The sequence below is a fragment of the Scardinius erythrophthalmus genome, assembly GCF_964197995.2.
Source record: "Scardinius erythrophthalmus genome assembly, chromosome: 9".
NCBI classification, from domain to species: domain Eukaryota; kingdom Metazoa; phylum Chordata; class Actinopteri; order Cypriniformes; family Leuciscidae; genus Scardinius; species Scardinius erythrophthalmus.
Window position 1 is genome coordinate 12362604 of NC_138229.1, and position 15001 is coordinate 12377604.

At 46.2% G+C, this 15001-nt stretch overlaps 1 protein-coding gene across 1 annotated transcript in view; it reads right to left on the bottom strand.

The window, feature by feature from the left end:
- clstn2a (calsyntenin 2a) overlaps positions 1–15001 on the bottom strand; it is a 232778-nt gene that overhangs the window by 116868 nt on the left and 100909 nt on the right. The window contains exon 2 of the mRNA XM_081375476.1: positions 14631–14753. Coding sequence (XP_081231602.1) covers positions 14631–14753 — 123 coding nt within the window. The remainder of the gene's footprint in view (positions 1–14630; positions 14754–15001) is intronic.

A 15001-nucleotide genomic window follows, 5' to 3' on the forward strand; every position in this document is an offset into this window, starting at 1 on the left:
GAGTTTTCTCTTAAAAGTTATTCACAACGCCTTTCAGACCTACTCTTAGTAAAGAAAAATGACAACTCCTAAACTAAGAGTGAGTCTTCGTTGCTATGGGTGACGTCATTACTCATGCACGAGCTTGACTGAAGTGACCACCTTGATTGGCTGATGATTGTAACGCGGGAATGATTCCAAACACCTCCCCTAAGATGATGAGTGACAGGTGACAGGTCTGAGAATGTGTGCGCTACACAAGTAGTGCGAAGGACGGAAGATGATGAATAACTGAATAAATAGCCTAAATGAATAAAGAGTAAGGCAAAACAAATAGCCTAGTAGCCTAATGAAACGTATGGATTCATGCAATATCTTTGCAACATTATTGAATTAATCTGTCACTATATGCCTCTGCCTACGTTTGCAAAGAGAATAACATTTTAATTTGATTCACAATAAAACGTTACAATTAGTTTACATGCAATGAGTAGCCTAGTTTTGGTTGTTGTTGGTGCCGTTATTGCATCCCTAGTTATGCCTACAATGCAAAATTGTTCCCTCGCGATTGGAAGCTCCTGTAGCCGCCGCATACGCATTTCAAAACATCGCAACGTGAAATGTCACAAAAAGCGGTTTGTGAATAGGTCTTAGTGAGTTAGGAGTTAGGAGTCCGTCTCGGTTACGGATGTAACCCTCGTTCCCTGAGTGGGAACGGAGACGTTACGTCGGATGACGACGATTGGGGTTTCGCTTAGAAGCCTATCACCTTCGAGTATTAGAAAACGAGCCAATGGCAATGAAATGCCATGGGTCTGCGGAATTTGCATAGCGTAACTCCGCCCGCCGCAGGGGGTATATAAGGAAGTACGCGAGCACAATGCAGACATGCCTTCGCTGAGGAGCCGAGACTGGCCCCAGGCGTTTTTCAGCGGTACAGCGGAAGTGGCAGGAAGACGTAACGTCTCCGTTCCCACTCAGGGAACGAGGGTTACATCCGTAACCGAGACGTTCCCTTTCGTGGTCACTCCGAGTTACGTCGGATGACGACGATTGGGGTTCCAGTCTAATCACGCCACCTCGGCTGTCTTCCAGTGCCCTGCGTAAGTCTGAGCTCCCTGTTGTGAGACTAGCACGAACGAAGGAGTCCTACTTAACACAGGGATACCAAGGTACACTGGGAAGCATATCTCCAGAGAGAAATATGCAATCATGCCCAGCCATTGATGGGGGGGACTTAGAATACACATATGGCCAGAGGCTGCATATGGAAGATCACTGAGGTGTCCAGCCGCAGGTGGAATTTTAAACCCCAGGGGTGGCAAGGTGGCTTGCCAAGGGAAAGACACACGCTCACAAGGAGACTTACAGCGGAATACACATGTGGGGGTCGCCCAGAGGGGGGACCATGCACATGGTGGCACCTAGTCAAGCGCAAAAGCTGAGTATGGAATTTTGGCATAACTCAGGCGTTGACATAAGCAGTGCTGGAGGAACTCAGAGCTTATCAGACTCACCTGAGGAAAATATCGCACGTATCCCGTCCGTGGAGGGGAATGGCGAGCAAGCGAAGACACCTGAGCAGAATCTAGCACCGGCTGGTTGAAGCGAGTACATGAGAAGAAACTGGCTCTACTCGGAGATTATAAAATCTCGCGAATGTGTTGGGTGTCGCCCAGCCTGCAGCTCTACAAATGTCTGTTAGCGAGGCGCCATGCGCTAGAGCCCAAGAGGAAGCCACACTACGTGTGGAGTGGGCTTTCACACCAAGGGGGCACGGACGACCTTGCTGCTGGTATGCCAAAGCAATGGTATCCACTATCCAGTGTGATAACCTTTGCTTTGAGAGAGCCTTTCCCTTCAGCTTCCCACCATGACAGACAAAGAGCTGGTCTGAGGTCCTGAAACACTGCGTTCTGTCTACATAGGCACGGAGGGCGCGTACTGGACAGAGCAGTGCCAAGGCTGGGTCTGCCTCCTCCGAGGGCAGCGCTTGCAGGTTCACTACCTGGTCTCGAAAGGGTGTGGTAGGAACCTTGGACACATATCCAAGCCGGGGTCTCAGGATCACGTGAGAGTCAGCCGGCCCGAATTCCAGGCACGCTTCGTCAACCGAAAATGCCTGCAGGTCCCCTACCCTCTTGATGGAGGCCAATGCAACCAGGAGCGCTGTCTTCATTGACAGGAACTTAAGCTCCACTGATTGCAAAGGCTCAAATGGAGTGCTCTGCAGGGCAGTTAGAACCACTGAGAGATCCCAAGAGGGAACGAGGGGAGGACGAGGAGGATTTAGTCTCCTGGCTCCCCTCAGGAACCTGACGACCAGGTCGTGCTTTCCCAGAGACTTACCATCGACTGCTTCGTGATGGGCGGCAATGGCGGCCACATACACTTTCAGGGTGGAGGGAGACAGCCTTCGCTCCAACCCTTCTTGCAGGAAGGAAAGCACGACACTGATGGGGCATTTCGTGGGTTCTTGATGTTTAGAAGAACACCAGTTGACGAAGAGGTTCCACTTCAACGCATAGGCATGTCTCGTGGACGATGCTCTAGCGGAAGTGATGGTAGCCACCACCGCAGGTGGTAGGGTACTCAAACCTGCCTCGTCCCGTCCAGGAGCCACACGTGGAGGTTCCAAAGATCGGGACGAGGGTGCCATAAGGTGCCCCGTCCCTGAGAAAGGAGGTCCTTCCTCAGAGGAATTGGCCAGGGAGGTGCTGTCGCGAGGAGTACTAGTTCGGAGAACCAGGTCCGGTTGGGCCAATACGGGGCAACCAAAGTGACCTGCTCCCCGTCCTCCCTGATCTTGCGCAAGTTCTGCGCAAGGAGGCTCACTGGGGGAAACGCATATTTGCGTAGGCCCCGCGGCCAGCTGTGCGCCAGTGCATCCGTGCCGAGCGTGCCCTCGGTCAGGGAATAAAACAGGTCGCAATGGGACGAGTCGTGGGAGGCAAACAGGTCTACCTGTGCGTCGCCGAACTGATCCCAAATCAGCTGAACCGTCCGGGGATGGAGCCGCCATTCTCCAGCGAGAGGCCGAACTCGAGACAGCTCGTCGGCCGCCTGGTTCAGGTGTCCCGGGATATAAATGGCTCGAAGCGACCTCAGATGCTTCTGACTCCATATGAGGAGGTGGCGAGCGAGTTGCGACATACGGCGGGAGCGTAGACCACCTTGATGGTTGATGTACGCTACTGTTGCGGTATTGTCTGATCGGACTAGTACGTGCTGGCCCCTGAGCAACGCCCGGAAGCGGTGCAGGGCGAGACGTACAGCCAGCAACTCGAGGCAATTGACATGCCAAAGGCGCTGGGGTCCTGTCCAGGAGCCCGCGGCAGCATGACCATTGCACATGGCGCCCCAGCCCGTGTTGGAGGCATCTGTTGATACAACAACATGCCGGGAAACTCGTTCTAAGGGCACTCCGGCCTGTAGAAAATTGAGGTTCGCCCACGGGGTGAAGGTCTGACGGCAGGCTGGAGTCACTGGGACTTGGAGCGTGCCGTGTTGCCATGCCCACCTCGGGACTCGATCGCGAAGCCAAAGCTGAAGCGGTCTCATATGAAGCAATCCCAGCGGCGTTACTGCGGCTGCGGATGCCATATGCCCCAGGAGCCTCTGAAAAAGTTTCAGTGGAACCGCACTCTTGCCCTCGAACTGACGAAGACAAGTCAGCAGTGACTGCACGCGCTCGCTCGTAAGCTGCGCGCACATGGCGACCGAGTCGATCTCCATACCGAGAAAAGAGATCCTCTGCACGGGGCAGAGTTTGCTCTTCTCCCAGTTGACCCGAAGGCCCAGACGAACTAGGTGCCGGAGCACTAGGTCCCTGTGTTCGCAAACCTGGTCTCGAGAGTGAGCTAGGATCAGCCAGTCGTCGAGATAGTTCAGGATGCGAACTCCGTGTTCCCGGAGGGGAACAAGGGCTGCCTCGACGACCTTCGTAAAGACGCGAGGAGACAGGGCTAGTCCGAAAGGGAGAACCGCGTACTGGTATGCCTGCCCCTCGAAAGCAAACCGTAGAAACGGTCTGTGTCGAGGTAAAATGGAGACATGGAAGTAGGCGTCCTTCAGGTCGATCGCTGCAAACCAATCCTGCGGCCGCACACACTGGAGGATGTGTTTGGCCGTTAGCATCTTGAACGGCAGCCTGTGAAGGGAGCGGTTCAAGACGCGTAGGTCGAGGATTGGCCGTAACCCACCGGACTTCTTGGGTACAATGAAGTAAGGGCTGTAGAAGCCGGACTTCATTTCGGCTGGAGGGACAATCTCGATCGCACCCTTCGCCAGCAGGGTGGCGACCTCCGCTCTCATGACAGGGGCATTGCCACCGACCATAGTGAAACGGACTCCCCTGAAGCGGGGAGGAGATCGCGCGAACTGAATCGCGTAGCCGAGCCTGATGGTTCTCGCGACCCAGCGGGACAGTCTGGGAAGCTCTAGCCAGGCCTCCAGAAAGTGCACCAGCGGGGTCATACGAACCACAGACGTACCGTCGGTGGGGCAGCGAGGCGGAATGACCGGCACCGGCGAGGGTGGCATAGCGGCCCTGTGCGGGGGCACGGTCATTAACCGCGTCCTGCCAGAGGAGGCCAGGGGAGGGCGCGCGTCCCACGGGGGCGTGCTCTGGCAGGGGTCTGGCGACAGAGGGGGATGAGAGGAGCGAGGCCCGTGGGCGGTGCGTGCTGTCATCCCGCACCTCTGGGACAGAGGAGGGCGGCAGTGGCGGGACCCGAGGGTGGCGCGCACTGCGGCCCTCGGGCTCTGTGGGCTCAGGATTGGGGATTTCGATTCTGTTTTTAACCACATTAGGGTGCTGCCCGTCGTGGGACGAGCAGCGGGGAGTGGAGAACAAAAGATTCTCCCCCGGCCCTCCACCGGGGGAAGGAGTGGCCCTGCTACCACCTCCTGTACAGAAAAGAAAGCCAATCCTGAGCTGCCCGTCTCAGGAGCGCCGCTTAGCCTGGCGTTTAGCGGGCGGCGGGGCTGGAGAGGGCTGTGGCGCCTTCCTGCGGCTTCCTCCACGACGCGACCCCGATGACTGCTGCTGGGGCCGTGCGGGAGGGGCGGGAGCCGCAGGAGGGCGCCCTCGGCGGCGAGCAGGCTGAGGACTCTGAACCGGTGGCTTAGCAGCAACAGCACGCCGGGGCAGAATATGTTTGATGGCCTCAGACTGCTTCTGAGCAGTCGAGAACTGCTGGGCAAAGTCCTCGACTGCACCACCGAAGAGGCCGGCCTGGGATATGGGAGCGTTGAGCAGACGAGTCCGCTCAGGCTCACGCATATCGGCCAGGTTCAGCCACAGGTGTCTCTCCTGGACCACAGCTGTGGACATCACCAAACCCAGGGAGCGCGCGGTCACTTTCGTCGCCCGGAGAGCGAGGTCAGTGGCGGCGCGCAGCTCATCGAAGAGCCCTGGGTCTGTCCTACCCTCGTGCATGTCACGGAGCATCTTGGCCTGGTAGACCTGTAAGATGGCCATGGCATGCAGTGAAGCAGCTGCCTGTCCCGCCGCTCTGTAAGACTTCGCCACCATAGTAGACGAGAATCTACAGGCCTTGGAAGGGTGCTTTGGATCACCACGTGATGAAGCGCTTGCCGGACACAGCTGCATCGCGACAGAACGTTCAACCGTGGGAATCCCAGTGTACCCACAAGCATCAGCTTTATCAAGGGGAGGAAAGGCGGAGAAAGCCGACGAACGATCACGAGAAGACATGGGAGCCTTCCAGGACCGCGTGACTTCCTCATGCACTTCCGGGAAGAATGGTATTGGGGTTGGGCGGCGACGGGTGTCAGCGGCCGCTCCCAAAAACCAATCGTCCAGCCGCGAGCGCACTGGATCAGGTGGCGGGGACCACTCAACACCAATGGCCGCGGCTGCCCGGGAAAGCATGGCGGTCAGCTCGGGATCAGACTCGGGCAACGCTGGCACGCCCGAGGGCGGCAACGCAGCCGAATCCTCACTTCCCGAGGACTCGCGCCCACCTTGCCGCGATCGACATAGTATCCTCCTCTGGAGCTCCAAACGAGACGCGCTGGGGCTCCGAAGAGGGACCAGCGGTCTCAGTTTGTACACTCGCGGGTACCACTGCTGAAGAGGGGTGTGTGGACCGCGGACGTGTCGCAGTATGTCCCACACAGTCACCCTCAGGTCACCCCGGCCACCAGCCGAAGTACTAGCCCTCTCGGAGTCAGTAGATCGGGGTGTGGGTAGGGGGACTCTCGCTCTGGTGAGCTCATTGAGTCTCGACCGCAGCATGGAGATGGTCATGTTCCCGCAGTGAGAACATGAGTCATCCATGAACGCTGCTTTAGCGTGATCAACGCCCAAACACGCTAAGCAGTGTTCATGCCCATCAGAGAAGAATATCTCGCGACCGCAACCAGAAGTGCACGGGCGAGGCATCTTTAAAAAGACGTGCCGCGTGCAAGCTCTTTTTGTGAGAGGATAAACTCCGCGGATGCTGAAGCGAACAGGGAGAAAACACACTAACTGTCAGATCACTGAGCAGATCAGCAGGGTAGTGAGCACTCGCTGAAATCGCCGTCACACCAACACCGGAGAGTTCGCTCGTCTCGAAGGTAAGAGAAGACTAACTCAGAATATTTGGCTTGCAGGAGTGGAGAAGTTCTCGGCTCCGAAGCGAAAGCATGTCTGCATTGTGCTCGCGTACTTCCTTATATACCCCCTGCGGCGGGCGGAGTTACGCTATGCAAATTCCGCAGACCCATGGCATTTCATTGCCATTGGCTCGTTTTCTAATACTCGAAGGTGATAGGCTTCTAAGCGAAACCCCAATCGTCGTCATCCGACGTAACTCGGAGTGACCACGAAAGGGAACTAAAGTTACGAGTGACACGCCCATTATTTTTAGGAGTTGCTCCTAAATTCGCCCGTTAGGAGCTACTTTTAGCCTTAAAATTCTTTGTGAATACGGCCCCAGGCATTTATCTACCATACCTTAAGTGTGTTTTTACTCCAAAACTGTATGCAGGGACACATGCGATCTGTTACTTTCATTACAGCAAGCCAACAAAAAGAGTACATTTAAAAAAGTATAATAAAATCAGTGAACCGGTTTTAATTTTGTGTGTGTGTGTGTGTGTGTGTGTGTGTGAATTGCTTTTGTTGTATTATCTATGCTGCAAGCACTTTGGTTAACGGCAGTTGTTTTAAATGTGTTCTAGAAATAAAATTTGTATTGTATTGTATTGTAACATCAAAGAGCAGACAAAGAAAAATCAATGGTCACTGGCTTGAAAACGTTTGTGCCCAAAAATAGAGTGTTCATAAGAACAGATGGCTGAAAGCAGGTCGCATAATTACGGGAAGGCCTGCACCAGCTGAGCAACTGCCATTGCGATGAGAGGGAATGCTAACGGATCGCGTTGTCCAGGTATAATAATCCTCCTTTGTTATTTCAGGCATCATAATAAGTCTGCTGCTAATGTGCTTCTAAGAGCTTCTTCAAGGAACCCTCCTGCAAAATGAATTCTGCGAAAGTAACAGGTCAGCCAATAACAAGTTATGCATTTTAGCGAAAACTTTGGGGAATCAGGGACCAAACTGAAAATGCACAATAAAAATTGCTAAAGGAAATGAAACGCCAGGCTCTTTACAATCATACCATCAATCAGAAGCTAATTAAACCGAGCCGGGGGATCTCTAAAGAGACCCTTAAAACAAGCCGTGTTTGGTTCGTTCTCATCCGCACACCTTAAGATGTTATTAAATTAGCTCGCAAATGATGTCTGGCTGAAATCCCAGTCTCTTACGGAGGTGGAAGTGTCATTTTAATCAGTACTAAAGCTACGGTGGTGGACATTTTCCAGTTAGAAGGGGCTTTTAGGAGCCATTGGCACTAATCAGAAAATGCTGTCAAATCTTATTCCATTTGGCTACCACAGCTGCAAATGCAAGTCTAAAAATTCAGTATTATAAGCATGTGTCGTTATGATTACCAATTACCTCTTGAAGAGCTCATTTCAATTCTCTTAGGTGCAAGTCAAAGATAATCATTTGAGATTGTGGCATATGAACCCTCGTAATGAATTTCTTCAGTTATTAAAAGAGACCTCACAGGAATATTTCCGTACTTAACCATTTAATTAGCGCGTAAAAAAAATAGTTATTTTTATTATTTCAATAACTGAACTGATAGCATACTAGCTAATAGCTTTGAGAAAGCAAGCTATACTGCAGGGTAGGCCAGCTTCTTATATTCTGTGAAAGTAGCATAAACAAAGACCCGAGGCTGATTGAAACAACATCTATATCACAAAATATATCTCAGAGGTAGTGGTGGTACACCATGCAAGAGATATATGCAGTAAACTACACTTCAGAAAGAGAAGGCATAAGAGATTCGGCAGTGTGGATCCCTGTGGATCTAACACATTCTCAGAATTCTAATTTGACTTTCACCTCGCGTCTCTGGTAACACTTTTTATTTTCAAACACACACACTCCTCGAAACAAAACGGGAGATATTGGCAGCGAAATTGAACACGTCACCTCACCAGCAGTATGGACGGGTTCAAAACAAGAATTCTCTCAGCTTTCACTCTTTCAATTATCACTCATTCGTATGATTCTCGTGGTTTCTTCTCCACCACATATAACGCTGACAACCTGGGAAGAATGGAGGCTGCTTGTGAATTTCTTAAAACAAAAACATCTGGGGACATCTTTGGGATGCATCCCAGTGGGCCACAGAGTATGTGCCAAACAATAGTTCACGCTCATAACAGGCACTGTATTTTCAGCGTTCGCAAATGCTTGGCTCAGCGGCTTCGGTTTGGTTCCTTACTAAAAATAATAAAACAAAAGGGAAAAATTAGAAACATAAAAATGCATATACAGCATCGCACAAAAATACAAGACTTCCTTAACTGATTAGTGCCTACAAATGATATTTTTTGCAGTGGGAACTTCAGAAATTGTCACCCCAAGTGTATAAACTATGACGAAACTATATGAGTAAGAGAATCATAAGTTAGTAAAATAGTTCCTCAGGCATGGTTCCCGACCCTCAGGGATCACTGAATGTAATTCCAAAGGAGGACAGAGATAGGGCACATTGTTTATTCTCTTCATGTAGGCGAAATGTAGGGCACACTCTCATTCGCGCACATCATAACAAAAACTCACTCAGTCAGACACACTTCTAAATAATTCCTAGACTTTCATCCACAGCTGACCCCGGAGTGAACGGGGCTGGAATGAACCATTTCACAGTCCACAACATAGGAGGTCGAGTTACTATGGTTACATTTTCAGAGAAAAACAGACATTTGAAAAAAAAGTTGACCAAATAGTAGGACTAGAAACTAATTAGATCTGCAAAACATCAAATGAATTACTATTACTGAAAGTCTAAGGACAATTATACGATCGCCCAGAAAGATTGTTTATATGAAACACATTTGGTTAAACGTTCCACTGCTCGCTTTTTTTCTCAAGCTGCCTGTTTAAACCGCCCCCTAATCTGCTTTATTAAGCATCCTCTAAGCATCTATATCTCAGATTAATTAACCGAAAGCATAGAAACTAATTGCATTTATCATTTAGAAAGCTCACATGAAAAAAAAAAAAAAACGAATCATCTTTCATTATTTATTTACTGATGAATGTGTGTAGAATAGTAGGTCAGAAGCAAGTAAATGTACAAGTAAAAGTTTTGTCAGTAATGTATATCTTTGGGACATTTGATGTACTTTATAATGTTTATAATAACCTACCATGATTATAATGAATCTCTTAAATTGTTTGTCACAAAATATGATATACATGACACTCCAATCAGCTCTTATTCACATCAAGCAAGCGACCTTGTGGGAAAAAGACTGAGCTGAAAAGTGATTTTATGCAGTAAGTACAACACTCTTAATTTTAAATGACAGCTGGTCACACCTTAGAGAGGATTGTGACCAGCACATAATCAACACTCTCTTCATCGACTAACAAGATAAAATGACTGCCAAAGTTCTTTTACAGTTTCTAACAGAAGAGAGGCATTCTTTTTTAATAATTTAATTAACAGCAAAATCCACTAGCGTATCCAACTGCAAAGTCTATTGATTTTTTTAGACAGCATGGTTCAAACACAATCAGAAAACATGCAAAGTGATCCCCCAAAAACATTTTCATCGTTCAATTCAGGTCCTGCTTCTATAAAAGGAACACAATACAACTGCAAAGAATCTTAACTGCAGGCGCTGCGATTCTCTTTCACTACATCCTTCTATTTTCACTCTCATGTGTGGTTTTTGCAATCCATCCATAGTTTCCCTGGACTGCTTCCTAGCTTGGGTTTTGTTAGCTAATCTGGTGCGAGGAAGGCAAAGTTTAGCGGAACAATACAGCATTGTACATCATCTGAGAGAAGAGATTAATGAGAAAGAGGCTGCTGAAGCCACAGCCGAGATAAAGAATTAGCAAATGAAGCTGCCGTTTCTTTTTTTTTTTCCTTCCTCTACTGACTCCGGCTTATCCCTCACTGTAATTTGATTGAGAATGCTCTGTGCATACTACAAGACCTACGCTATCTGCTCTACAGGGGAAAGTCTTGTTCCCAGAAATAACAATTCATCTTCAGGATCCCTGCCTCAGCATATATCATCGACTTGAGGCTCATCATCGTTATTTTACATCAAAGCAAACTGATACATGGGAGACAGCGAGCGAGACAGGAGAAAAAGACGAAGGAGGGCGAGGCGAAGCACTTAACAATCCCGGGTCGTGTTCCCACACCCCAATTAATGCGATGCCAGAAGGATGCCCGCATTCCATTCTCTAAACAGATGAAAACAGGATTGATGACAAAGGCTCCCGCGCATAACTCACGGTCTGACATGGAAGAGGAGAAGGGGACGGAGAAAGAAAGACGGAGAGAATGGGAGCGAAGAGAATTATGGGAATGACGGATTGAGATGTAGGGCCCGTTTTTCTCCGAGTCTCCCTGGCAGCAATCTTACGTGTGTATCCATTGGCTCCCCGTGAAAAGGCAGTGAAATATCACCTGTCACCAAATTAGAGCGCAACACTCATTTCCCGGTGACGCTTTAACAACAGCTGCAGTCCACCATTAATCTGTCATTGATCAATCAAAGTAATAAGTGCACAAGACTTTCTCAAAAAAAAGTTTCCAAAAAAACTGGATTATGCAGGGGAAAAAAAGGCCCTGAGTTTTAAAGTTATTCTCTTTGTGGTCAAGTTTGGGGTCAGTTAAGACATTTTAAAGGTCTATTTAAAAAAAAACTATTATGCCCTTTTATGAAGTCTTGATTTTGTTTTTGGGGTGTACAAGAATATGCTTTCATGCTTGATTGTTGAAAACACATTATTTTTCAAATATTTTACATTATTACAGCACCTCACTCCCCAGTCTGACCCGAATGCTCTGTTTAGTTCCGTTTCGATGAAGCCCCTCCTTCTGAAATAAAAAAATGTGCTGTGATTGGTTAGCTGGCCCAGTGTGTTGTGATTGGGACCAGTTAGCGCGTGTTCTGCAAATGTCACGTCCCTCACCATAATAGGAAGCTCTACTCAGATGTAAATATTAAGGATGGCGTCAATTTCAAACCAATTCAAGTCCGATTCAGACTTAAGAATGTTAACAAACAAGGGGATCGTGCAGAACGGATTTCATGCACACTATGCAAGCATGGATTTCAAAGGACGTTTCAGCAGTGGTATGTTTTTTTTTTTTTTTTTTCTTATACATTTTAGACACAATGTTATACACCATTTAATTATGATATTTGCCAGAAAACTATGGTAATACAAACGGTAATCGATCACAAAACCAAGATTAATTTTCTTAAAGGGGCGGTGCTTACAAAAGCGAGAGCTTACAAAAGCTACAGTAAACACTATATCAACACTAATGTTGGCTAGCAGGTGAGCAGAGACAAAGCTTTGCCCTTTGTTTACATTATAGCAACAACATAAATCTTATAATTGGAACTGTTGATAAAAAAACGCAACACCAAATAATAAGACATACTTACAAGTTGTGATCGACAAACAACAGATTGTCCCTACAAAGTGGGAACTGCTCCATTTCAGGAGAAGCTTTTGTGCGTAGCCTGCTCTCTTAGGTTCTGGAAGCTGTTCTCCGTAAAATGGGCAGCACACATATACAGTAAATGTTGGGGTTATAATGTTCAGGAACAGTGTTTAAAACAAATTTTAACCACTTTAAGTTCATCAGCCTTAGGAAGGTCAAACAAATGAGTTTTGGTGAAAAAAACAAACAAACAAAAAACAGCATCTCTTTGACACAGCAACTACACTTTCTTCTCTAAGCAGTTCAATTTTGCGTATTCCGTGGGTGGGGATTAAATGCGTAACCTTATGACTTCACAAAGCCTGGAAAAAAAAACGTTTTAGTCCAAACGAGTCATTCATTTTAGTTCTTGGAAAGTGAATTCTGTTAAATAAAATATCTCCATTTAGAATGGACATTAATCTTTGTAACCTTGCAGATCTTTTTTATGCTCAAAGAGCGACATTACAAACCAACTAAATTTGAAAAAGTGAAAGCATAATAGAACCCCTTTAGTGCTTTTTTTCAGCAAGGGCATTTCAATTGACCAAAAAGGACAGTAAAGTCATGTATAATGTTACAAAAGATATCTATTTAAAATAAATGCTGTTCTTTAAACATTTTCTATTCATTCTATTCATCTTATCCTGAAAAAAAAATATTAAGCCATATTGATAATAAGAAATTATTCTTGAGCACCAATTCAGCCTATTAGTAAGTAATAGAAATAGTAACTTAATGATAAGAGAAATCTGGCATGTGTCACTAGAGAGAAGTATGTTGTTTTACCAAAAGATCGAGTTGTGATATTTTAATGATAAAGTCCAAGGTCAATAAATGAAAAAAAAAAAAAAAAAAAAACATATGCATGGATGAATCATTCACATTAAAAGATCAATAGCCTGCATGTAGAATGGATTTTCATTGCATGCTGACTTTAAAGTGTGATATTACAACAAAACACACTGAAGTAACATACTGCAAAGATCAGTCATCACCAGTAGCCGATTGTAATGCTGTAAAAGAAAAAGAGGCATGTTGTCAGCTAAAAGATTTTCCAAGGTATGAACAAGTCTTCATTAAGTTCACCATCAACAGCATGCTTTTCAAGTGCAAGCTGCAAAAATCAATATATAAAAGCTAGAAAAGTCATTTTTGCCAAGGCTGTCAGAGAGGAGATTAATTCTAGGCATTGTCATCTAATGAGCTGTAGAGAGTTACCTGTCACAATACTTCCACACATTCCTCTTTGTGGAAAAAAAATCGCTTTATTTAATTACTTTGCATCAGTCAGCCACCACCCTCCCCAACCTCCTGCTACCCCATATGAACAACCTGCACTTGAAAACCAGCGAGTCGGAATCTGTCTAACATAAACAACACACAAGTCGTAAAGCTGTGCCGTCATTCATTGCTCCATGAGAGGTGACTGACACTCTAAGTGTTGACTCCTTCTCCTCGAAAGCCAAAACGCACATTGTACCAGCTGATTTTCAAGGCCGGGCAGTTTATTGAACGCTAGGCCATGGAAAGGCAGACAAGACCTACTTATACAAGGGCTGTGTGTCACCACAACAATGGAGATGGAGGCAGGAAATGCACTCCGAAATAACAGGAAGGTCAGGCGGATCTGTCTCCATAACAGTGAGGAAAGCGTTGACTAAATCTCTTTTATATGAGCACTATGCTGCAATACACATAAAATCTCACACTCAACCGGCCTCACTTACACACAAAGGAATAGAGGAACACTACACTGAAGAACCAAGCTACCATCCAATGCTATACATTTTAGAATAATCCTGGATATTATGGAGTGAGCTTGTACTGTATGTCTCATTATAATGGATTAGATATGAGGAAAACAAGCTGCAAAGTTAATCAAAAGGATCACAATCACGATTAAACTGCAAAAGGCTGCGATTTAATTAAAAAGATATATATTCTGAATGTTATGCATACTTCAAAATGAAGCATTGGTAGTACAATGTTGGGACATATTAAAGACTTAAAATGGGATTGTTTTAAAAATGGCAAAGAATAAATTATTGTTTAAATATATAATTATATGAAAAGAAATATAATTTTGAATCAGTATTATATTACTATAATTATAATATTCCAAAGGGCCGTGTTCCAAATAATAATACAATTTTATTATCCAATCACGTCTAAACAAGACAAAGATCTTGTCTAAAATTATTTTTTTAAATTATGCAGCGTTAGAAAAAAAAAGTACAATTTAATTAGAAAGGGAAAAATATACAGTCAGAATGTCATTAATGGCCAAATAAATACTAAAGTCAAGGGGTTTTATTTTAATATAATGACCATCTGAATGTACATACTTTCACTTATTAAAATGTAGCTTAACTAATAAATATATAATGGACATGAAATATTGATCCTAGTTAAATTGATTTGATCATGAGAAGAAAAAGAAAACTACAGACATGAAACATGTGAGACATGCTCAGTGCAAGACATTGGTTGTCAGGGACAACGGCAACATTTGCCCGTATGGCTCGAATGACACGACTGACCAATCATAATAGAGTATTTCAGAGCACTGTGTAGTCAGTTGGATAAGTCATATACCTGCATAAGGGACAGGGGCATCTTTGTCCAGTGCGACCAGGGGAGGGTCTAGCAGTACTGTGTCCATATTCTCCGTGATGACACCATGGTAGGACGTCTCGATCCATGGTTTGTGCTTATTCACTGCAATGGAGAGAGAAAAGAAAAATAGAAAAAGAAAAGAGAATTTAAATTCTGAACTAGTCAGACTGTTCAAGATTTCAACAAACGTCTCCTAAATAAGAACAAAAAAAACACAACAAATTGTGTGGTCATGCAAAGAATGGCTAATAATGGCAATCGATAGTCCAATTCCCCAAATGGCTGCATCCTTGTCTCCTACAGCTCGTATCCAGGGAAACACCCTCATTTATCTGGTCCTAGCGATCCCT